Source organism: Anguilla anguilla, chromosome 7, assembly GCF_013347855.1.
Source record: "Anguilla anguilla isolate fAngAng1 chromosome 7, fAngAng1.pri, whole genome shotgun sequence".
Lineage (NCBI taxonomy): Eukaryota > Metazoa > Chordata > Actinopteri > Anguilliformes > Anguillidae > Anguilla > Anguilla anguilla.
Window position 1 is genome coordinate 47,509,971 of NC_049207.1, and position 23,198 is coordinate 47,533,168.

Genomic DNA, 23,198 nt, shown 5'->3' on the forward strand with positions numbered 1-23,198 from the left:
TGAATAACTTTGAATTTATTTCAATTTTTTTTGGACAAGATTTAGTTTTAAGTGCCATTCTATGGGTATTAATACTTGGCTCTAACATGCTAGCCAGAATTTGGAGAAAGATTTAGTCCCTCTAGGTTATGTTATGCTTCATAATAGAATTGGGCAGCCTAAATTTTACTGTGAAATCAAATCTTGCAACATTTCCAATCTGTAAAGAAGCCAAAATGTTTCTTTCCCACTGTTTCTGAGTAGACATCCACATAGGCTAGGCTCAGAACTGGTTAGTGGGTAAACGTAAAGTAAACAATGGAAATAGTATATGAACCAGGCTTTTAAAGATGGTGACTTGGTGTAAACATTCAAAATCTGTTCAATACAGGTTTGCAGTAGTTCTTCTATTCAGATTTTCATTAGTGCAGTACAGACTTACCTGGTCATTGGTTGACTGGTGATGTCATCGGTTTAGCATTTTGAAGGAAGGCTGTTTCCCTTCTTATTGAGTGAGAACTTTAGCACACAAACAGTCTGTTGACCATAGCATCAGTAGTGTGTAATCAGTACTTAAGAGTGATGGGTGAGCTTGTCTGCTGTAACTCAAATGAAAATCCATTTAAATATTTTCGTGCTTGCTCAGTACACATAGTGACATACTAACATGTTGATGGCTGTTGGCCATAAGGGGTGTGCATGTGTGTGTTGAAATGAGCATATATTCAATTTATTGAATGGATAAGAATAGTGTTAGAGCACTTACCATATATGAGACATCGGTAAGACAAACGGTTTTGTCATTTTTAGAAAGAAGTGAAGAAAGCAAGCAAGTGAAGAAAGTAATGACAGATTGTCTGCTTTTGTAACTCATCTTGTTACGGTGTAAATCTGACGTGTGTAGAGACATATTTGTCGGTGGCATAATAAATATTAACGTGAATTCGTTATGCTATGTATCCATGCAGTGAAAAGCAATGGATGACAACAACTTGTACGCTTTTTGACGTTTCTCTGTGGCAGAGCAGAAAACGCCATTTCCGCTAGTTTGAGCTTGGTGCAGAGGGAGGTGGATCCCCTGACCCTTTCCCCTAACCTCCTGCTTGTGCCTAAATGGGATCCACATGCGTGGCTCTCGGACCCCGTGGAACTGACACTCGCTTTCGCCCGGAGCCATTCGGGGGGCGGGGCACGTCTGCACGTCGCCCCAGGGTTCGGGTAGTCGTGACGTCGCCGAGCCCGCCTCCTCCGATCCTTTCCCATGCCTCCCGGGCCGGGTCAGCCTCCGCCATCGGCACTTAACCCCCTTCTGGAAACCTTGGCAGCTGGGGAGAGTTTGTTTGGAAGCAGAGTGAAATTGTAACCTTGGTGACCTTTGACCTTTTCGTACGTGTTTATTCATCTGAAGTGAGTAAAGCGCCAGTGCTGTTGAGGGCCGTGCTCTCGTTGGTAGACCTCACTTTCCCGCCTCCGCCTAACTTGTCTCAAGTCTGCTGGATGGAGGAGAAAAAAAAAAGAAGTCATGATGAAAATATAGCGACTCCCGACACAACAACGCTTCGTTAATGTGTCAAATGTGAGAAAGTTGGTGTGAAATGGCCCAGCTGTTCAGTAAAGCAGTTTTATTTTTTCTTTCCACATTTCCCCCTACAGCATAATTCCCTGCCTGTTTGTACCACAAATTGAAAATATGTCTCCAGGTTCTGTTCCAAAACAACTGATATATTGGTGTGGTCTTCCTCTGTCACTTTTATGTCTTGTTCACTTTCATTGTAAACAAGAGAGCTGTTTAAAAAAAGCTTACTACCACAAAATTATACAGCACCCGAGACCAACGTGGTTCTTTGATGGATTAAAAGTGTTGTTTGTCCTAGTGGAAAATTTCAAAATCACAAATAAATAAATCTTCTCTATAAATGCGGGAACATTTTCGGTTTCCTTTCGTGCATGAAAAGTTTTATTGTGTTTTTCAAAGTAGAAGAGTAGTGAATTCATGAAGGGCAGTTAATTTATTATTAATCTCAAACAGTTGGAGAGACTGAACAAATTATTCTCGTTCTACATTAGGGACATTGATATTTGAGCTCTCTATTGTTTCATCTGTTCCGACAGCTGCTTCCCTCTAAATTTTGATAATTGATGGGAATATGTAATATGTTTGTTTGCTATTCTCTTAAAGTACTGACCCGAGCGCTATAGCAGTTCAGGGAGATGTTTGTTGATGGGACAGCCAGCTGTGACTGGGTTTCCTGGTCAAAATGAAAGGAGACACTGAGTGAAATCTGGAAGCGGTTATCTGGTCTTTCCCTGGCTGGCACGGTGATCAGAAACAGGCTCGACCCCTACCCTTTTCCTCCTAAACTCACAGTTGTCTGTGAGAGTTTAAAGCTTTGTTGACAAATCTCTTTTGAATTTTATTTTTTTCAAACTCTGCTTAAGTTGATGCGGTGCTGGCTTAAGAGACGTCAGTTCTTCAGGTCTGTAGTGGGCTATGGTGTCACCCAGAAACATCCATTTTGTTTTTTCTTTTTACATTTTTGAGTTAATTTCTTGTTTCATCCGTATTCCCTGTAAATATCTTTAATGTTTTATTCGAAGAGTGGCACCTTCTATAGCACAGTGTCCCCATCACCGGGCTGGGGTCCTGGATGGCTAAACGCTAGCACCAAGCTGGCTAGTTGGAGAGAACTCCCCCTCTGTACTCCTGCTCTTCCCAACACTTCTTCCAACTGGGTATATTTTTTCTCACCACTGCTTCAGTGTTTTGTTCTTCCCGCTGGGGAGTTTTTTTTTTTTTTTTTGCTGGTTTTTGAGGGGGGGGGGGGGGGGCGGGGGGATTGGGGTTCAGGCTCGGTCAATTTTCCCATTTCCTGTTTTCCTGCGAAGCGTCATTGTGACAGTGACCGCTGAAATGCTAGACAAATAAAACTATTGAATTGAAAGATATTTTATTGGCTCTATGCTTAGAGTAACCTGTGGCTGCATTTGGCAGCGATTTCTTTCCTGAAGCTAATTCCAGCTTGTATAAAGTGTCCTGACTTTTTAGGATTGTGGTAAAAACCGTCCTCTAACATTATGCTGGCTCATCGTACCAAAGCCAAAACATTAACATAAAACTCCACTTCCCTTCCTGAAGCGGTTGGGCTTACAACGTATTGCTAATTTGCAGTTAAAAAAAAAGAGAGGGAAATGCTTGCGGCGTAACCTAGGTAACCTGAACCCAGAAGGGTTAGGCAGGTTCTGTAAACGAGCCAGCTTTCGCGGCACGGTGTCGACCCATATCGCCGCCGTGGCACCCCAATAAAAGGGCTTTGGCGTAAACACAGCGCTCCGCTTCTAGGAATGTGCTAATGAAAGACATGCAGAGCAGGTGTCTGACTTCGACACACAAAAAAATTAAAAAAACAACAAAAAAATTCAACGCGACCTCATGCACTCGCCGGGCGAAAGGCTTTAATACGCAAGTGTACAATGAGGTCCAGTTCCGTTTTGGAATTTCATACGACCACCTGCTTAATTATTTAATTAGCCAAATATTTTATTTGGCCTGGCTTTTTTTATTTTTATAAAGTCATGAACTGCAGCTGCAGCTTGCTCATGTAGTATTGGTGAAAATTGTATACTTTGGTCTCATGTGAAGCAACATTGGTGCGTGCAGACATTGGTGCGTGCGTAAGACAAAATTAAGACAGGGTGGTTGGAATGAAAATCTGGATAGTAAACGATCCTTTAGGGCGGGGGTGTCCAATCCCATCGTAAAAGGGCCAGTGTGGGTGTGGCAGCTAAGACCCCTGATTCTACTTATAAAGGTCTTGGCTGGAGTTGTGCACCTCTGGCTTAATGTGTGTTTGTGTCCATTTCAAATTCAGGTAACTTTTTGACCTGAAAAAAGTCTAATTCAGGTGATGACAGCTTAAAGTTTCTCTTTTTCCTCATCAGTCCTCTTTGTACCCCTGAAACATGTGAATGTGTTGGTTGTGTGCGCATTATCTTCCTTTTTAAAGACGGATTAATGCTACATGCTGTCGAGTGGCCGCACGGATTGGCCGCATGCTTAGTACAGGCTTCTCACGTTTATTCACTTATTCGCTTCATCTCTGATTAAGGGGGAGACTCGGCCTTGTCAGAGCCAAGATGGTCAGGACAGGGGGCGGACGGGGGGGGGGGGGGGGGGGGGGGGGTGGTGATCCTCACTTTAAAAAAAAGAAAGGGAGACAACCGCGAGATGTGGAGATGAATGTCAGCTGGAGGGGCCCCGCTCGGCGAGAACATTAAAAGAAGGGGGTCCCCCTGTGTCTGCTTTGCGGTTCATATCTGTCTGTCTTTTCTGTCTGCTGTTGACCTGTGGAGGTGGCAGGACTTGCAGCCGCCATCTTGTGTCTGTCTGTATCTGCCTGTCTGTATCTGTCGCCATATCTGTCTGTCTTTTCTGTCCGCTGTTGACCTGCGGAGGTGGCAGGACTTGCAGCCGCCAGCTTGTGCCCTGAGTATTAGCTCAAGAGGGCCGGTGGTAAAGGCGCTGGTCATAACGTGGTCAGCGTTAAATTCACTTGAATGCAACTCAACCCTAACAGCGTCAAGTCCACCGTAATAGAGTCAAGTTCACTGAGGCTGATTGGAATAATATGCGTTTGTTGTAATAAACTGTTTAATAACGAAGATGTTATTGGGTATGTTTACCGCAAAAGCACACTTTTTTTAACTCTTGAGGAAAATATTACTTTCTCACCTTAAAGTTGAAGTTTATATTTATTTTCCCACTTTTTGTTATTTTTACATTGTATCTGCTTTGAACTGTTTGCTTGTTTCTGGTTGTCATACAGGGCAGTGTGGTGATAAGGGTTCTTTTTTCCTATTTTTTTTTAAACCCGCTTGAAGATCTATGACTCTTAAAGGCAGACATTCCCCACCCCCCCCCCCCCACCCCACCACCCCAAATTCTGCACTTACCAGCTGTTCCCACGTCCACAACACATGTTGTTTTGACTTCTGTGTCTTTGAAAACCTCCTGCAAAAAGGAACCTTAAATACCAGAGAGGCCGGCAGTAACCCCTCAACCCCCCTTCTCTAAAACAGAACCTTTTTTTCTTACACTTTTTTATCAACCTTTTTTCATTTTATCTTCTCCCAACATTTAAAGATCACCACAGCTTGAGCTTGTATTCCTAGATCCTGCCGTTTATCGGTTTATCCTGGGCGTAAAGGCCACGTTCTTGGCTGGAAGCCAACTGTGTGCCAGCTGTGACGCTAGGCTATGCATGCGCAAAGTGACTGTGCATGTGCATGCGTGCACGTGTGAATGTGTGCGTGCATGAGCGACATACATCTGCACTGAATCTCTCAGAAAGCCATAGAAAGTGCAATAAAATACCTGGATGTACGTAACTGGTATAAACTATAGACTGTAGGAGATTGCTACGATTGCTCTAACAAGATTATTGCATGTGCACAGAATCTGCTTACTTGATAGCAGCTGTGTGCATGTGTGTGTGTGTGTCTGTGTGAGAGAAAGAGAGATTGATATGTCTACTGAATTATCAGCTGCACATTTTTGAAAGTGCTTCATGAAAGTGCTGAATTGCGATCATACTAATGGTCCCGATCTTCTCCAGTTTCCTTTGAAGAGACAATGGAACTAAGGTTACCACGGTTACCATATGCTTAGCATTATCACCACCCCTCTGCCTGCATAGTGTCATGTGATTGGAAGCTGCGCTCGAGTCTTTGCAGTTCCGTCCCACTTTGATACCGTGAAAACACGAACGATACATATAACGGCTGTTTATTTTTTTATTCCTGTATCAAATATCAGAAATGGTCAGTAGTTATAAATACGAGTTCTTATTGTCTTATATTTTTACGTTTTTTTTTTTCTTTTTTACAAACCGGGAAAGAGATTCCTGTGTCCGTAGCAGTAGCAGTAGCAGTAGCAGTCAATGACTATGCGACTGGCTGAAGTCTTCATTGGTTTCTCTATTGTCTATTGGTTTTAATGTACAACTCTCTGCCCGTGATGCTTTTGTGTAACTGAAAGAACTGGGGGGCATAGCTGGACATGTGCTGTAGACTTGAATAGAGCTTGTCACCTAAATTGTGCAAACGCCATGGAGGGTATTGCCTCAGTTACCAAAGGAGAATGCAACTTTCCATCCCGATCTCACAGAAACGCTGGCGCGCTCACACACAGTGTGTTACAGGAACTTGAAGTCAGGCGTGTTATTAAATTTCTCTAAAAGAATTTTAGAATCGTATGCAGCCAACTTACCTATGCAGCGATGGAGAGGGGCAAGAACTGGCTCACCTCAGGGTCTAGACCCCAGTGCATTTTAGGGGGCTACCCTTTAACACACCTGCACACACAAAAGGCTTACATCAGTACTGCACCTAAAATCATTTCTCAACCACTGAGCTCAACCGGTTACTGCTTTAGATTTTAAGGGAATTTAAGGGAATTAAAGCACTGCCTTTATGGGCATATTGGTTTTGTATCCCGCCAACTGCCGTCTTTGGTCTAATAACCAAAGATGGGGCAGTTTTCCCAAAGCATATTGCGACAATGCTGTATGACAGTGCAAGTGGACAAGTGTGCTTTGGTCAGCTGATCTGGGTGCTCTGGGTAGGAGCCCTGAACTATGGGTGTGTGCTGTTCTGGGCTTCCTGTAATATTTTGTGATGTATCTGACTACTGGTATCATCACTGCATCTCTGGAGCTACTGCATGGACGTTTCTTAACTGCAGAATGTGATACTGATGGTTGATATTAATATGTTACTGCTCTGAATGAAGGAATTACTTTATTGGATTATTAAAAACACACATGCAGCCACACATCAAAGCAACAGCGGTGCATGCGTGAAAAATGACGATAGCACAGAAAATATAAGGATGTGTTTACATTGCAGTCCTTGCTGTAACCTTTCTTTGTCTTTGAATCGCAAAATTAAAAATCTGTTGTTTCTGGGTTTCTGAATAGAAGTAGAAATAGGTTTTGATGATGTGAGATGCCGTAGGCATCACTGCTATTTCTCTCCTTGGTTTGAAGATCTTTGCCTCACAAAATTGCAAATCTGTTGAGTTGTTAGAATTTGAGTCTGACGATATGTCATGTTGTTAATATCATACCTCTGCCGGTTTTTGGTTGAATAGCTTACCAGATCGAAGCTACAAGTGTGTTATTTGGGGTTTGAATAGAGACAGAAACAGATTTTCTCTCCTGTACGTGTACATGTATAATAGCAGCTATTAATTCCAGATGACGATCTCTGGCTTATACTAGACTTAACCTGCCTGTTCATGTGGAATTAATTGGTGCAACGACTTGGGAGGGTGGTGATGTCAGGAATAGATTTAAGACCAGTTTTTCATCACTGAGAAGAAAGGATCTGATTATCAAACTGGCCTGAGAACAGGGCATTAAATTACATTGCAGTTACTTATTTATGTGTACTTGTATTTACTTTTCTCATCAAATTCTTTTTAAATTAAGTTAATATAATTTTTTTCCATTGTGCACAAGATTTTCTGTAGTGTTAAAAAACAAACATAAAAGCAGTTCTTCAGAAAAATCTGTTCATGTGCACATGGGAACATTATTTGAAATTAGCCTTAAAAAAAATCTTGAATAAATTCTACATTCTTTAAAAAATATATATTATACAATATGTTTTATATAAGTATATTGATATTACCATGCATGCAAGGAGAATTTAATTCAAACACAGCATGAAGCTTTATGCTTATTAGATCAGTTTGTAAAGCACTTTGGGACATGCAAGCACACTGCCTACCCAAACGTATTAGTTAAGTGCGGTGCTTGAATTGACCGGACGCATTAGTGTACTTGACATTCCTTTGTGAAATACTGACACGCCTCGCTGTGCCTAACGCAAACAGCTCGGTTGTTTCGGAACGGATCAGAGCGAGAACAGGTCGGGGCTACGGCGCGGTGTGCGTGCGGGCGGGCGGATTCTCGCCCTCGGCGATGCGTTTCGGGAGGTCTTACCTTAGCGTACGCGAGCCCCGGCCCCGCGCGTGTAGAGGACGTCCAGGGGCCGTGGGCCGTCCTGCCCTGCCCTGTCCTGTGCTGTCCTGTCCCGTGCTGGTGGGAGCGAGGGCGTCCCCTCCGCCCCAGTCCCCCGAGCTCCTACCCCGCTCTGCTCGTCTCCAGCTCGCATTAGCTAATGACAGACAGATGAGGACTTTTTTTTTTTTGGAGGGGAGGTGGTGGGTGGGGCATGCAACCCGCAACCCCCCTCCCCCCCCTCCGAGCTTTACATCCAGACCTACTGTTTCACAGCAGCGGAGGGAAAAGGAGCACCAGCGTTCGTCTGGCTGTGTTTCCCCTCTCATTTTCTTCTTTCGCTCTCTCCCTCCTCCCTTCTCTCTTCTCTTCTCCTCTCCCCCTTTCAGCAGAAAGGAGGAGCTTCACATCTCTGGACTTGTTTGGTTTTGTCTGGGACTGGGAGGGGTGGGGGGGGGGTGGTGAGAGGTGGGTGGGAGAGTTGCCGTTAGCCTGTACATCGCGGTGCGTTTGTATCCCCGGCGTTTAGGATCAGTTGCCGGCGAAGGACGGCTTTGATGTTCACAAGTCAGCTGAGACACCCCCCGTCCCCTCCCCCTTCCCCAAGCTTGTGTTTAAAAAATGCCTGCAAAATTACAGCATGTCGGAATTCCTTGTACGTGTAAAACATATCCACCCCCCCCCCCCCCACCCACCCAAAAAAGAAAGAAAAAACTGTCTTTTTGGGATAATGCTATAGGTATTGCTGTGTCAACATACAGTCGATTAGCTGAATAGTAGCTTAGTTAACTTTTGTTGACTATACTAATTATTGGTTTGTTCAGTTAACTTGACACATACTGATTATGAATGGGCATGCTTGGTGATACTGCACTTTTCTGTTCCTAAGATTAACACTAATGTTCACTACTGCTGTGGATAAGAGTGCCTGATCACTGGTTGTCATGTAATGTAATGTAATGGTTGTTTTGCAAGCCAAATCATTTTAGAATTAATATGGTTAAAATGGTTTAAAAACATGAAAGGGAGGAGGGTGTTTGATAGCAAATCGCGTTTGACGTGTCTTTGCTTCCAGCTTATATTTCAGTGCCTGCAGACCACCAACGATCCAGCTGATTATTTGTAAGTGGGATGTTGTGGCCTCAAGCCTGACCTCCCCTGAAGTCACAGCCCTCCAGAAGGGGTTTAGCGAGAGATACTGGAACCTGGTCCTCGTGGTCGTTAGCGCTGCTCGTTTGGTCTCTGCCTTTAAGCCCGCAGTGCAGTGAAGTCGCTGATTGGCCCGAGCGTACTCTCACCTGGTGCATCGGGTTTAAATCAGCCCCTGATTAGAGGGCAGGAATGAGAACCAGCAGCACCGCTGGCCCCGCGGGCCAGATTTGAGTTTCCCTGGGTTGAGTCCCAGGCTGGTCTCCGGCCAGTGTGGTTCTCTGTGCTGCCAGCGCAGAAGACACCTGGCCTTAGTGTTATATAATTCTCTGAGATCTTAATGTGCAGAGAATACAGTGTTACATTTATTATCTGAGCTGGAAGATATGCAAAAACGAAAAGGATCTTTACACATCATCTTGGTTTAATGCAGTTCGCTCATTCTGCTGTGATTGATTCGTTTGAAGAGCAGTTTCTCTTCAGGTAATGCCTGAGAATCCTAACAGCCTTTATCCTTAACTTTAGATTTGGATTTTAATGGCTATCAAACTGTATTTATGTAGAAAAAAGAAACACTTGAATGTTATGTGTGAGGCAGAATGAAGGATAAATATTGATTGAACCTTGGCCTGGGTCTTTAATTACTGCTAGACTCAAATATCCTTAAAGGGCTGATTGCATTTTCATTTCATGTCCTGGAGTAGATTCTGTGGTACCACCTTTTTATTCCTGGAATTTTTGTTTGACTTTGTTCCAAATGTTTCACAGCCAACTCATTGAAACCAGATGAAACCAGATGATTGTCTCTGGTCATTCTCTCACAGCCTCTATTAAATCTTTCTCTTCTTTCACCCCACTCTTTCTCTATATTACTCTCCTTTCTCTCCTCTCTTCTCCTTCTTTCTCTCTGCATCTCTCACCCATTCTTTTTCCTTATTTCTCGCTCTCTCCATTTGCACTGGGGCTGCACTACACAGCCTGCGTGAGTAGAATCTACTGTAGACTTTAGCTGTACTGTGTACAACCTTGTGTGAGAAAAACAGACGGCGACTTGATGGCCGTTTAACTGCTAGTTTACATGGAGCCATGTTTGCTTCACAGCAGATCTGTAAATGAGACAGTGACATAGCGGAACCATAGCAACGCTTAGGCCCCCATCCAATCAAACTGCTTTGTGCTCTTAATAGTGCAGTATAGCATGTGTACTGATTTTATTTATTTATTTAAACTATTACTTACTTATTACTTTTTTTTTCATTCATATGGCTAGTGGACTCATAAACCTGCATAGGTAAATAGCTGTAGGAGTTGTACAGTATGTATGAAACACTTTCTTAAATGAATTATTGTGACTGAATCAACCGGTAGATTCAGGTCACATTCTAGAATATAAAGGTTCTTGATTTTATAGAATGCCTTACACCTTCTAGAGTGCATCTGCATCTAAAAATGCGTACAATAGGCTTATGACCTTTCATGTGATAGCCACATTTTTGACATATTTGTAAACGTCAAATGGATGCTTTCTGATTGGGTGTTTCGTCTGTTCTAACAGTGTATCCGTCATTGATGGTCTGCAGGTCGTTATTTGGGGTGTGTGTTCTCTCTCCTTTTTATGCAAACCATGCGCCTTATCTCCAGGGTTACCAGCGGTTTGTTGGGGAAAGGGTGTCAGATGGCGCTCTGCATTCCCAGGCTGGAGTGATTTTCTTTAAAGCTGCAGTCAACTGCTGTGGCCTGACAAAATTCTGCCTGGTGATCTACGGCTCACTCAGTGTGTGAAGGGCAGGGAAGCAGCCAGGCTTAAACCAGGAGGCCATCATTTTCCCATGTTTCTGTATTCATTTTATATCCTATCAGGGTATTATAGCCGGTTTTTGTGGATTGTGAATCTCACATGATGGCACCACTCAGATCACTCAGACTTTGTGTAAAGTGTTATGGCGACACACGAATCAAAAAGAGATTGTGATGAACATTGTGGGGACTTATTGTGCTCTCATTGTGTTGTGATTAGTAGGGATATGGCTACTGACATCAAACAGTGTAGGCCTGAATTTTTATGGAGACCAGGAACTTTGTGTTGAGCCTTGTGTGTGGACATAGATGTGATGCTAACACAGACTTTTTATTGAGCATTGTGAGGACATGACTATGAAGCTAACAGAAACTGTACTGAGCATTGTGAGGACATGACTATGGAGCTAACAGAAACTGTACTAAGCATTGTGAGGACGTGGGTATGAAACTAACTCAGACTCTGTTCTGTTCGGCAGTGCTCGGTGAGCTGTGGAAGAGGGACGAAGCAGCGGGACGTGACCTGCGCGGACGAGTCCCGAACCCCGGTGGAGGAGGAGCGCTGCAGTCACCTGGAGAGGCCCCGCGTGGTGAAGCCCTGCAGGGCCAGGAGCTGCCCTGGCTGGAAGGCCAACAGGTGGAGCCAGGTACGGGGCACAGGTGGAGCAGGGTTTGGAGCGACGTGTGCATAAGCAAAGTCAGGTGCGCGCAGACACAGCAAGATATGCGCAGACACAGCAAGATATGCGCAGACACCACAAGGTATGTGCAGACACAGCAAGGTATGCACAAATAAAGGGGGGGGGGGGGGTAATTTCTCCAGAGACTCGACCTCACTAACAGCTGGGGTTTTTCTAAGCACACCGTTTACACAGCAACCAGCCAGCACACACACCCCAACCTCCAAAAACCACTTGAATGTTCACTTTGGTCTCCTGTGTAAATTAATATCATGTGTCGGATTTATAGTACATTAGGCTATTTTGGAAAATGTACACCGTCCTGTTTATCTAAGCGGGGGTAAAAAAAAAAGGTTTACACTTTGTACTGGATGCTGTGGCTTCCAAGTCCAGCTGCAAGCAACTGCTCACAATATCCCAAACATCACCATCACCTCTTACTCTAAATAGTGTGGCTTTGAGAGAGACTTCAGAGAGCTTGGTAGGGATACTCGCATGATACAGATGTATCCCGAATGGAGGTTGTTTGGAAATCTGAAATGTTTGGATCCCTGCAAGTGATGATGTCATAATACACTAATTTAATGAACTTGAATGTGAGTGTGAATGCAAACCAGCACCCAGGCATGTTTTCACACAGGATAATACACTTTCATGTAAACGTAAAGCAGATAGCCTAACCTATCTATGCCTTGGCTTTGGGGAAGACAAAACCAGGGACAAGAAGCTAGTCGACCTTTCAACCTCGGCGTCTGCTCAACATCCCTTTAGAGACCGCTTTGTCTGCCCTTTCATGTGAAAGCTGTTGGAGGGACGCACACTGGGCACACAGTCCAGATAAGAACCAGGAGAGCAACGGCAGGCTAACGGCACAGACAGGCACAATCAGACACCCGACGGCCCAAAGGCGGAGGGGGGAGAGGGGGGGAGGAGGGTTCGGGCTCGATGGAGCCCAGACAGACGCTTTCACGCTCTCCTCGCAGACAGACGCTCTGCGGGGACAGCACGGTCACCCTGGGATGAACTCCATCCCCGTCGGCTCGGCAAGGGAAACTGCAAATGGCTCACAGAGGGCCTGAGGTGTTTTTAGCATTTCGCATCCTCTTAGCATGATGAGTGCGCACCAGGGATACTCAAATCTGGCCCTCGAGGCCAGTAGTACTGCTGGTTTTCATTCTTCCCCTCTAATCAGGACAGATTTAAACCAGGAACACCAGGTGAGTTCAATCCGACAAATCAGTGGCATTAATCAATTAACTGTCAGGTAAAACAGAAAACCGGCAGTACTACCAGCCTCCAGGGCCAGATTTGAGTACCCCTGATGTGATGGCTAATCAAGGGCACTTGCCAAAGGGTTATGACATTTTATAGAGACATTCAGTACACTTACTGCAGGGTTATTACACTGTAGTCAGATGCTCTGAGTGTACTTAGAGCAGTGTCATTTGCTTTGCAGTGAGATACTAAATGCATTTGCAAGAATTATTACAGTGCAACATGACAGTGTGCTTGGTTTTGAGTGAGTGGAAACACATTTGGAGCAGGCAGTTATGATTATTATGGCTTTTATTACTCTGACCATGCCCAAAAAACCACAGTAATGTTCCTGCAGATTTTGGAACAATGGTGAGACATGTAACAAAGCGACTTGTCTGTGTCCATTTGTAACATTGCACCCACACGCTTGCATACTTCTAAGCACGGGCTTAAGACCCAGACCAAAACAGAGGTGTGTGGAGTTCCCTCAGACACAGACGGAGCAGGCCTCTCTGACTCTCCGCAGCCCTCCTCGAACCCGGGCCCCCCATGCCTGGGAATGATCACCCCTCTCCCCCAGCCGCATTCCGCCGGAAAAACCGTGAAATCAATCACCGGAGCGTACAGTACAGCCACGACGCATATCTTAGCCTCCCCGAAAACTTCAGATATGTTTCCACCCCCATTTTTAGCCTTTCAGCACCTTTTAAGAGGGCTCTCCCTCCCTCCTTGGGCTTTTTGTTTGAGGGGGCTGGGGGGGGGGGGAGATGGGGGTGGCTTGGATCTGTCTGGGGGTCAGAGCTGTCAAATAATCCTGTAGTGGATTTATGATAACAGTATCTGGTGACTGTGCGCAGAGAGAGAGAGAGAGAGAGAGAGTTCCGTCATCATGCGGCCCTCGTATATGACCTCCTCTCTGAAATGGTGAGTAAAATCGCAGGAAGACAGACAGCAGAATAGGGACAACGTCAACGCACGCAGCACGCAGCACGCAGCGGCAATAAAAAAATAGTCCCGGGAGAGGCGGGGGACGTCCCACTAAAACCCCCCGTTTGATCAGTTAGCGGTTTGGCCACTCGGCATGCGGGGTTAAGATTAAAACCGGCTTCAAAGAGACGGGAGACATGATTAAAACATGCGCCCCGACCGCGCGAACGCTACATAAAGGAGATCAAATTAAGGCCTTCAAACGGGCTATCGCCCCGGCTATTGTTTCAGGACATGAAAGCCCTTAATGTTCCTGCGTTCGGGGCTTAGTTACCACATGCTGATAAGAAATGAGCGCAGCTGAGGCCGGTCTGACGTGCAGTGCGGTGGAGGACATCTGAGGACGAGCGCATTAACCGTTTAGGAGCACGTGTGCGTGAGGTTATGACAGCTGTTCATAGAAGCACCCGACTCGTATACTGAAAAAAAACAAGAACTTAGTTTTGCAGTTTGGTACATGTTGTTCTTTCTTTATTTTCCTGTGCATATAAAGAGTGTGTGTGTGTGTGTGTGTGTTGTGCTGGAGCAGTTCCTCTGATACCTGATCTTCTGATGCATGGAGGTCCAGATCAGAGATCTTAATGGTCATTTCATAGACCGTCTTGCTTTCATTCATACCCATGAATTGATTCCAAAGATTTGGGAAATCAAGAGGTGAGATGTCTGTAGGCCAACATTCTGTCATTTTAGTTTATTATTTTTAATGCAATTTAGGATCTTGCATCTCCATGGGAAGTGAATTTGAGCCAGTCAGAACTGCAGTGTTCCGTCAGTTTGCTCCAATCACTGATCACCTTTGTGAATGTTGTGCTTCTCACAGTGTTCTGTGACGTGTGGGGCGGGGCTACAGCAAAGGGTGGTGTACTGCAGGCTGAAGGGGGCGGGGCGGGTCGGAGAGGAGCAGTGCAACCCCCGCGCCCGTCCCCCCACCTCGCAGACCTGTCTCCTCCCAGACTGCCGACGCCACTACACCTGGGCAGCAGATGAGTGGCAAGACGTGAGTACCGCCTGAAATTTACGTTCGTGGTTTGTTTAAAAAAAAAAAAATTTTGGAGAGGATTCATCCCACAGGCCTCAAGTAGTGCAGAACCCATCGTTCATTTTACCCCCTCTGCAGGCGTTTGAGGCCAAGCCAAGATTTTATGCACTTTAGGTTTTATACAATATTGCCCCTAGGGCTGTACCCCAAAGCATGCTGGGATGCGTGTATGTCCTGTAGTGCAGAAGGGCTAAGTTGCACTTTTTTTTTTACTTCTCTCACACACTCACTTTGCCGCAGGTCAACATGTATCTCTCCCTTCCAGACTTTGAAATCAATGAAAAAGATTTCTGTAAGTTTTGATTGTGAATTGCTGTTGTGTTCCCTCAGAGCCAGATTTCCGTGTAGGGTTTAATTACTGCTGTTTGCGAGGCTTTCGGACGTTTTTTAATGATCTTGTTAGCGGTGCAATTGGGAGTGTTATCAAAGGCTGTTCCCACAGAGGAACCAGCTGCATGCTGGGAAGTATGCTTCTGTAGTTCCCAAAGTTGGCATGGTTCTCACAGAGCTGAAAGCATTAAAATGTATATAATTTGTAATAAACCATGCAGGTAGGACACACAAACGCACGCACACACACACTCTCTCTCTCACACACACATGCAGGCACGCACTTGACCTAATATTTTAAATACTTTGTTTTTGTTTCTGCTCCTTCAGATCCATGAGAACTTTCAACAAAGCGTATTAACCACAAATTAACATCATATGAAAGAACTTATGATTGTTCTGATTGTGCTGAAAATAGATGGTGTTTTCCAAATCATTTTACCGGGGTATCTGTTCTCAATGTGTCTCTTGTTTACCCCTCTGGCCAATTTCTCTCCGACCCCCCCATGCCCATTTTGGCCCACCAACAGTGCAATGCGACCTGTGGGGACGGGATAAGGTCCAGGAGGGTGCTTTGTGTGGATGGGGCCTCGAACCCGGCCCATGATGCCCTCTGTGACCCCACCTCCAGACCCGCCCTGTTCCAGCCCTGCAGGGGTGCCCCCTGTCAGCATGTGTGGATGACTGGTGACTGGTCACAGGTATGCCACCTATAGCTTTTCACCTTTATGCGTACTCTAACAAACTCTTACTTTACCCACCTATAGCAGTGTGCATGTCATCTGTATATATTTCTATATTATATACTGTTTATCTGGTGTTTGTTTTGCTGTCATCCCAACAATGTGTAGGCTGGTCAGAGGGGTAAGACATGACCCCCAGTGCCTTAATTTAGACAACTTTGGCTTCATTTTGACAAACTTATACTCTGCCCTCCGTAGCCATTGGCCTTCATATATTGTTTCTCTCTCTGTATGCTGTAAATGCACTGTGACTTTTGCTATGGTAAATTCATCCGCAGTTGTTTTCTCAGAACTACAAAAAAATGTTGCAATGTTCCAGTGAGGTTGTAGTGAATTTTAAAAAATGCTGTAGCATCTTTATTTGGAATATTTTTTTTACAATTGCCTCCCCCAGCGACTTTTTTTTCTTTCTGGAAAACATTTTAAATATGTGTTTACCACCGGAAAGAATTATGAGATCATGTTTCTCAAAGTTTTAACAACCTCAAACAGGTCAGTGAGTTGTAGATTAATATTATTAGCCCGCTGTGAGGTTGTCCCCAGTGTTCGGTGAACTGTAGATTAATATAAATCATTAGGCTACTGTTGGAATATCTCCAGTGTTTGGTGAGCTGTAGATTAATACCAAATATTAGCCCACTGTGGGGTTGTCTCTAGTATTTGGCAAACAGTAGATTAATATAAAATATTAACCCACTGCTGAATGGTCTCTAGTTTTCAGTGTGCTGTAGATTAATATTAAATATTAACCCTCTATGGGATTGTCCGCAGTGTTAGGTGAGCAGTAGATTAATATTAAATATTGACCCATTGTGGGTTTGTCCCTAGTTTTAGGTGTGCTGTAGTTTAATATTAATATTAACCCTCTGTGTGATTGTCCCCAGTGTTAGGTGTGCTGTAGTTTAATATTAATATTAACCCTCTGTGTGATTGTCCCCAGTGTTAGGTGTGCTGTAGTTTAATATTAATATTGACCCTCTGTGTGATTGTCCCCAGTGTTAGGTGTGCTGTAGTTTAATATTAATATTAACCCTCTGTGTGATTGTCCCCAGTTTTAGGTGAGCAGTAGATTAATATTAATATTAACCCTCCGTGTGATTGTCCCCAGTGTTAGGTGTGCTGTAGTTTAATATTAATATTGACCCTCTATGGGATTGTCCCCAGTGTTCGGCCAGCTGTGGTCCAGGGTACCAGCAGAGGATGATCTCCTGCTCCGAGGTTCACTCCTCTCAGGACCCCCGGGCCTACGCCCCCGAGGCCCCGCCCCACGCAGACTGCCCCAAACCCCACCCCCCTGCCACCCGCCACTGCCAGCTCAGGCCCTGCTCCCCCATCGCTGTCTGGAAGGTCGGCTCGTGGAGCAAGGTGCGTGTGTGCGTGTGTGCGCATGTGTGTATGTGTGTGTGTCTGTGTGTATATGTGTGTGTATATGTGTGTGCGTACACAGGCATGTGCGTATATGTGTGTGTGTGCACACTTGCATGTGTGTTTGTGTGTGTATACATATGCGTGTGTGCCTGTGCGTGTGTATGTGTGAGGGTGTGTCTTAGTACATTTGAAAGTATTAAAGACGCATGACGGTGTGTGATGTCTGTAAGCGTGATGTATGAATGACGTCTCTAGCAGTGTGTGTGATGTATGAATGATGTCTCTGGCAGTGTGTGTGATGTATGAATGACGTCTCTGGCAGTGTGTGTGATGTATGAATGATGTTTCTGACAGTGTGTGTGATGTATGAATGATGTCTCTGGCAGTGTGTGTGATGTATGAATGACGTCTCTGACAGTGTGTGTGATGTATGAATGATGTTTCTGACAGTGTGTGTGATGTATGAATGATGTCTCTGGCAGTGTGTGTGATGTATGAATGACGTCTCTGGCAGTGTGTGTGATGTATGAATGATGTTTCTGACAGTGTGTGTGATGCATGAATGATGTTTCTGACAGTGTGTGTGTGATGTATGAATGACGTTTCTGACGGTGTGTGTGACGTGGTGCTTGCTCTCTGCTCTGCCGCAGTGTTCTCAGACCTGCGGTGCTGGCGTTATGGAGCGAATGGTGGAGTGCCTCACCCCTAAAGACCTGCCCTCCAAGAGCTGCCGTCCAATCGACCGGCCGCAATCCAGGGTCGCCTGTCGGGAGAGGGACTGTAAGGCCGTTCACCACATTTATAACTTATAACTACTAACTTTTTTATATTTTAAAAATAAAAAGGACCTTTTGCTTTACTCGCGGCCACTGATGTCTTAACTTTGACGTCTTAGTGTGGTAGGAACATTAAATTGGTTTTTTTTCTTGCCTGTTCTTCAGTTAATTGCACAATGCTGCAGTTCATTAATGCCATTTGTTTGGAAATTATTCAAAGTTCTATTTGTTTGTACACTGTGTACAGCAGTCTAATAGTGGCTTTGTCTTAATCATAAAAAGCAAGCTAATTTATTATTTTAACACAAAGTTGGACAAGGTCGACTAAATCTGTCCCTTATGCAAGGCCAATACATTTGTTCTGCAATTTTCTTCAGTGAATAATTATTCCGTCAGAATTCATATTTTTTCAAAGCAGTGATGGGTATATTCAGATTTATGCTCGATAACTGGCTTTGACTTGTGGCCTGGATCGTGACTCCTTCAGTCTGTGGTTTGCATATTTCAGATGAGTCCAAATGTTTAGACGCGTCATTTAATTCTCTGCAGATCGTGAATCGCGTGCAGATTGTTGCAATTTTATTTAATGCGCTCGGTTTGTAAATTCGTACGATGTGTGCAGATTAGGGAGGGTTTGCTCCAGCCCAATATTAAAACTGATCAGTGGTTCTTTTGAGTTTTTTTTTTAATTTTTTTTTTTACTGGAACCGCAAACAAAGAATAGCAGAATCTAAATACTAATGATTAGGGACTAGTTCCTCGTACCTTCCTGGAACAAGGCGATCTGCAGCACAGACGTCGTAGTTACGTTGCCGGTTTGCGGCGGTGAGAAGGACGCGGCGCGGCGGCGTGCCGTGACGTGACGCGCTCGTCTCTGTGATCGCAGGCGAGCTCTTCGCCTCCTGCCGGGAGGTCCAGGAGAAGGACGGGGTGAGAGTGGACGGGGAACATTACCTGCGGGTCAAGTCCCGAATCCTCCAGGTGGGTCAGCCCCGGCGGGGAATGGGCTCAAATGGAAGCTTTGTGAAGAATAAATCATTTCCTGATGGAGCCGAACCAAGGCTCTTTAAAAAAAGAAAAAAGAACTGCATACATTTTTGGAAAGAAATAAATGTTTTACATGTTTTTAAAAAAGTGTATATACTCATGTTCATCTGTAAGCCAAAATGCCCTGGCTTCTTGAAGTTCAAAGTAAAATATGTCTTTAGATTCATCTGGGGCTTTATCTGTAATTACTATGTCCAGTAAATTGTGGATAATATCCGTTGTTTTCTTAAAATTTACGATTTTAAGTTGTCACAGCGCTGTTATTTCTTTCAGATATACTGTGCTGAAATGCAGACCAGTTTCCCTAAGGAGTACATTACCTTACGTAGCGGTCACACTGACAACTTTTCAGAGGTTTATGGATACAGGTGTGTGGGTTATTTATTAATCGTTTTATTTATTAAATTAAGTCAACTGGTCGCTAGTGCATCCAAGGTACTGTACCAGCATTAGCCCAGTGACTCATTTTCGGGTGACCCCTGGACGTCCCGTCCCGCAGGTTGCAGAACCCGTTCGAGTGCCCGTTCAACGGGAGCCGGAAGCAGGACTGCGCGTGCCGAAACGACTACCCCGCGGCGGGGTACACGCTGTTCCACAGGGTCCGTCTGGACGTCAGCGCCATGCGCATAATCAGTGAGTCGTTACCGTGGCCTCGTTAATTATCGAACATTAGCGTGACCCCATTTGTTACGGAGCTATCGAACTGCCGCCTCCCTCAGCGCTGAACCGTGAGCAGACCACACGCTGAAGAGACCACCCACCCCCCCGCCAAGTCCACTTTCCCCCCATAAACCCACTCCCACGCCCCAAACTCACTCTCGGCCTTCTGATAGATAGTGTGTCTAAAAACCAGTTACTGTGTGTGTAAGTGTGTGTGTGTGTGTGTGTGCATGTGCGTGTGTGTGTGTGGGAGCACGTCCATGTAGGGGCCCTGTATGTATTCTATAAAAGAGAAAAAAAAACTTGGAAAGCTGATCTTCAGTTTTTTTGGCAGATCTCTCTCTCTCCCCCCTCCCCTCCCCCCCCCCCTCCCCGCCCCGTTCCATTTCCCGGGGGTGCTGCGCTCAGGTTAACGCACTCGTGCCTGTTCAGGGATTTGGGGCGTCCCTCCCTTTCCCCCAGGACAGAGGAGAGTCTGACTGTGTGCGTTTGTGGGTCAGGGAGCGCATGTTCTACTTCAGGACTGCCTGCTACCCCAGCGTAAAAAATATATAATAATAACAATAATAATAACGATAATCGCTTCAAGATGACTGGATGACTTCGAGGCCGAGGTGTTCCAAGAAAATATCTGAGTTCCAATTCACTTGAGCTATGAGCGAGGGAGAGAGGAGGAGTGTGGAGGAGAGGCAGACTGAGAGATTGAGAGTGAGATTGAGAGAATGGCACAGAGTGAAAGGTGAAGGAGAGAAGAGGAAGCGTGTGTCGCAGAGGGTGTGTGTGTCTGTGCGTGCGTGCATGCATGCAGCTTACCCTTTGCAGACCATTCCCTTTTTTACGGTCACACTGAATCCAGGCCCATATTGAAGTATTCATCCTGTTATAAACTACGCACACTGATACGTGAAAATTCAAAGCACATTTTTAGTACTAGATAACATGTGGAACAATGCTGTAATTTAGAAACACTAGGAATGCATTAAGTGCTGCTTAAAAGTCAGTAGGATCTATCCAAGCTCAATATATAATTAGCTTACCAAGCTAAAGACCAACCGACGAATCTCACTTTTATTGAAAGGAGATATCACTATTGCAGTGGATGTCCACTTGTTCTGCTCATTCATGCCTCTGAGGTCTGTTTCATTAGCGGCTAGGCTAGGACATCTGCACCTACCGCATGCAACCAACAGGGTGCAGTAAGCCTTCTCTGTTCTCCCACAGCCACAGATCTACTGTTCACCCAGACTCCTCTGGGTCGAGCCGTGCCCTTTGCCACAGCAGGGGACTGCTACAGCGCTGCCAAGTGTCCACAGGTAGGAACTGCAGAACGCTGCCCACATTCACACGTGTTCAAAAGGTCGCTCGTAATTAATAAAACCTTCATCGTCTACTCAAGTGACACTTTTGGTTCTCTCACTGCTTGAAAAGGCTTGAAAGTTCTCAAATTTGTAAAAAGGAAATCAAGGGTGGGAAAGGATCTGGAAAATACAAATAACAAAGTACCAAAGTACTTTGAAAAATCTTTGAAAAAACTGCAGTTTTTATTAAAAGACACTGCCAATGATCGTTAAAAACTTAATTCCAGTGTTATATACAGTATAAGCTACAGTATATCCTTAGAAACTGATTCTGGATCAGTTTCCATATTCTATTCAAAATGTTTGGGGTTCGAAGGTGTGATTCTGGAACAGCGTTCATTTTAAGGAATTTTGGATCCATTTCCATATTGCTATATTGAAGCTTTGCAAAACAACCAACTGAACAGTATTCATGAGTGGCTGAATTTGGCCGGACCTAGAAAGCACTTCAAGGAAACTCTCTTGATTTTGGGACCCAGGTATGTACAGTTGCATCTTGATGAAAGATTCAGGTGTGACCTTTTCAGTACTGGTTTAACCCGAGGCTCAACCCCACAGGGCCAGTTCAGTATCAACCTATCGGGAACGGGGCTGAAAGTGGCTGAATCTGTGAAATGGGTCTCCCAGGGCAACTACGTCACGGTCAAAGTGCACCGCTCAGAGGTAAGGAAGCCGCTTCCTGCATGCCCAGTGCCCTTCACCCCTTTTTTAAATCTACCAATCAGAAGGTAAGGATGAAGGCTCATGGGTAAAAAAAAAAAAAATGACAACATCCAGCATTTCAAAAGAAACCAATCAGAAATTATTCCTGAACAGAATGCCTATGAGAACTCTTTAATGGTCCAACTGGCAGTTCTTGAGAAAATGCGGCTCTGCATTGTGGGCTTGTACACTGTGTATCTGAATAGTTTTGCCATTCAATAAGTGCTTGGTGGAAACCACACATATAAGTTGTGAGCTTGTCTTGTCATTTCTGTCTGATTTATTTTGCAAACAAGGAAAGGGAAAGCCACTCGTTCACTTTGTCTTCATCCCTCGTTCTCTCGCTCTTCGCCCTGCAGGATGGCACCAGGATCTACGGGCGCTGCGGGGGTTTTTGTGGAAAGTGCAGTCCGCAGTCCCATTCTGGCCTGCTGGTCCAAGTGCAGTGAGCGCTGACTGCAAGGAAAGAAAAAAAAAAAAGAAAAAAATCTGCTGGGGAGCCAATCGGCTTTGCACACAAAGACTCGGCCACGCCCATCGCTCATAAAATCCCACCATTCCTCCTGGCAGCTGTCCATTAACACGCAGGTTGTCTTTCAGTGTAATGACCTTATGGAGACGGGCCAAATTTATTTGTCAGTTTTGGTTTTCTTTTAAACTTTAATGATTACCAAATGTGTTTGTGCATTAGATTAGAAGAGCAAACATGGTTCCAATTAAAATAATCTGAATGTAGGGTGTAGAGACACATGCACATTTACGTCCACTAAACTGACAGAAGCAATCCTATCACGTTTTGACCACTTTTTTACATTGATGGTTTATGTTATGTTAAATGGTAAGTAAGTTATGCAATGGTCATACATCCAGTGGTCATACATGAGAGAAAATGAAAGTGGACATTAACTGTCCTCTATACAATTCTTGGTTTCTTGACCTACCCCCCTCCCCCTACCCACAGTGCTCCACATAATCTGTTCTCTTAATGTGTCAGGGATTCAGATGCTGTTTTAGCAAAGCCAACCATTTGATCATACGCATAGAGGGAACTTCTTCTGACACCACTTCTGGTCTTTCCAGAACCTTCCTGGTGTTCTGGGTATTGTATTTGCTTGCTTGCATTGGCATGCTTGGTCTGGGTACACAGTAAAATATCCAGTGTTGATTCAACTCTAACAGAGTACATATGAATCTAATTGGGACCATATGTACTCTGTAAGAGTTGATTTAACGTGAACATTTCCCTGTGTATGCGTGCAGAATCATCCCTGTTTGGGTTCAGGAAATGTGCTTTTGTCCCATATA

The 23,198-nt window shown here is 44.7% G+C and overlaps 1 protein-coding gene and 1 long non-coding RNA gene across 5 annotated transcripts in view; one reads left to right on the forward strand and one right to left on the reverse strand.

The window, feature by feature from the left end:
- LOC118232304 (A disintegrin and metalloproteinase with thrombospondin motifs 20) overlaps positions 1-22,373 on the forward strand; it is a 92,825-nt gene extending 70,452 nt beyond the window's left edge. For both annotated transcript variants that reach the window (XM_035427190.1, XM_035427191.1), the window contains 11 exons: positions 11,426-11,593; positions 14,691-14,867; positions 15,770-15,940; positions 17,147-17,347; positions 18,001-18,130; positions 19,013-19,107; positions 19,447-19,541; positions 19,673-19,806; positions 21,055-21,146; positions 21,750-21,854; positions 22,253-22,373. In XM_035427190.1, the coding sequence (XP_035283081.1) occupies positions 11,426-11,593; positions 14,691-14,867; positions 15,770-15,940; positions 17,147-17,347; positions 18,001-18,130; positions 19,013-19,107; positions 19,447-19,541; positions 19,673-19,806; positions 21,055-21,146; positions 21,750-21,854; positions 22,253-22,342 (1,458 nt within the window). In that variant the 3' untranslated portion in view covers positions 22,343-22,373. The remainder of the gene's footprint in view (positions 1-11,425; positions 11,594-14,690; positions 14,868-15,769; positions 15,941-17,146; positions 17,348-18,000; positions 18,131-19,012; positions 19,108-19,446; positions 19,542-19,672; positions 19,807-21,054; positions 21,147-21,749; positions 21,855-22,252) is intronic.
- On the reverse strand, positions 1,413-8,382 carry LOC118232305. 3 transcript variants are annotated; one of them, XR_004766248.1, is made up of 5 exons: positions 8,267-8,382; positions 7,983-8,157; positions 4,930-6,329; positions 2,166-2,228; positions 1,413-1,469 (listed from the first exon to the last, which is right to left on the reverse strand). It is a non-coding gene; the product is annotated as an uncharacterized LOC118232305 (long non-coding RNA). The 3 variants fall into 3 exon arrangements; XR_004766247.1 differs by having other exon boundaries at positions 1,418-2,228; XR_004766249.1 differs by lacking the exon at positions 2,166-2,228 and having other exon boundaries at positions 1,420-1,472.
- Positions 22,374-23,198: the final 825 nt, after the last annotated feature.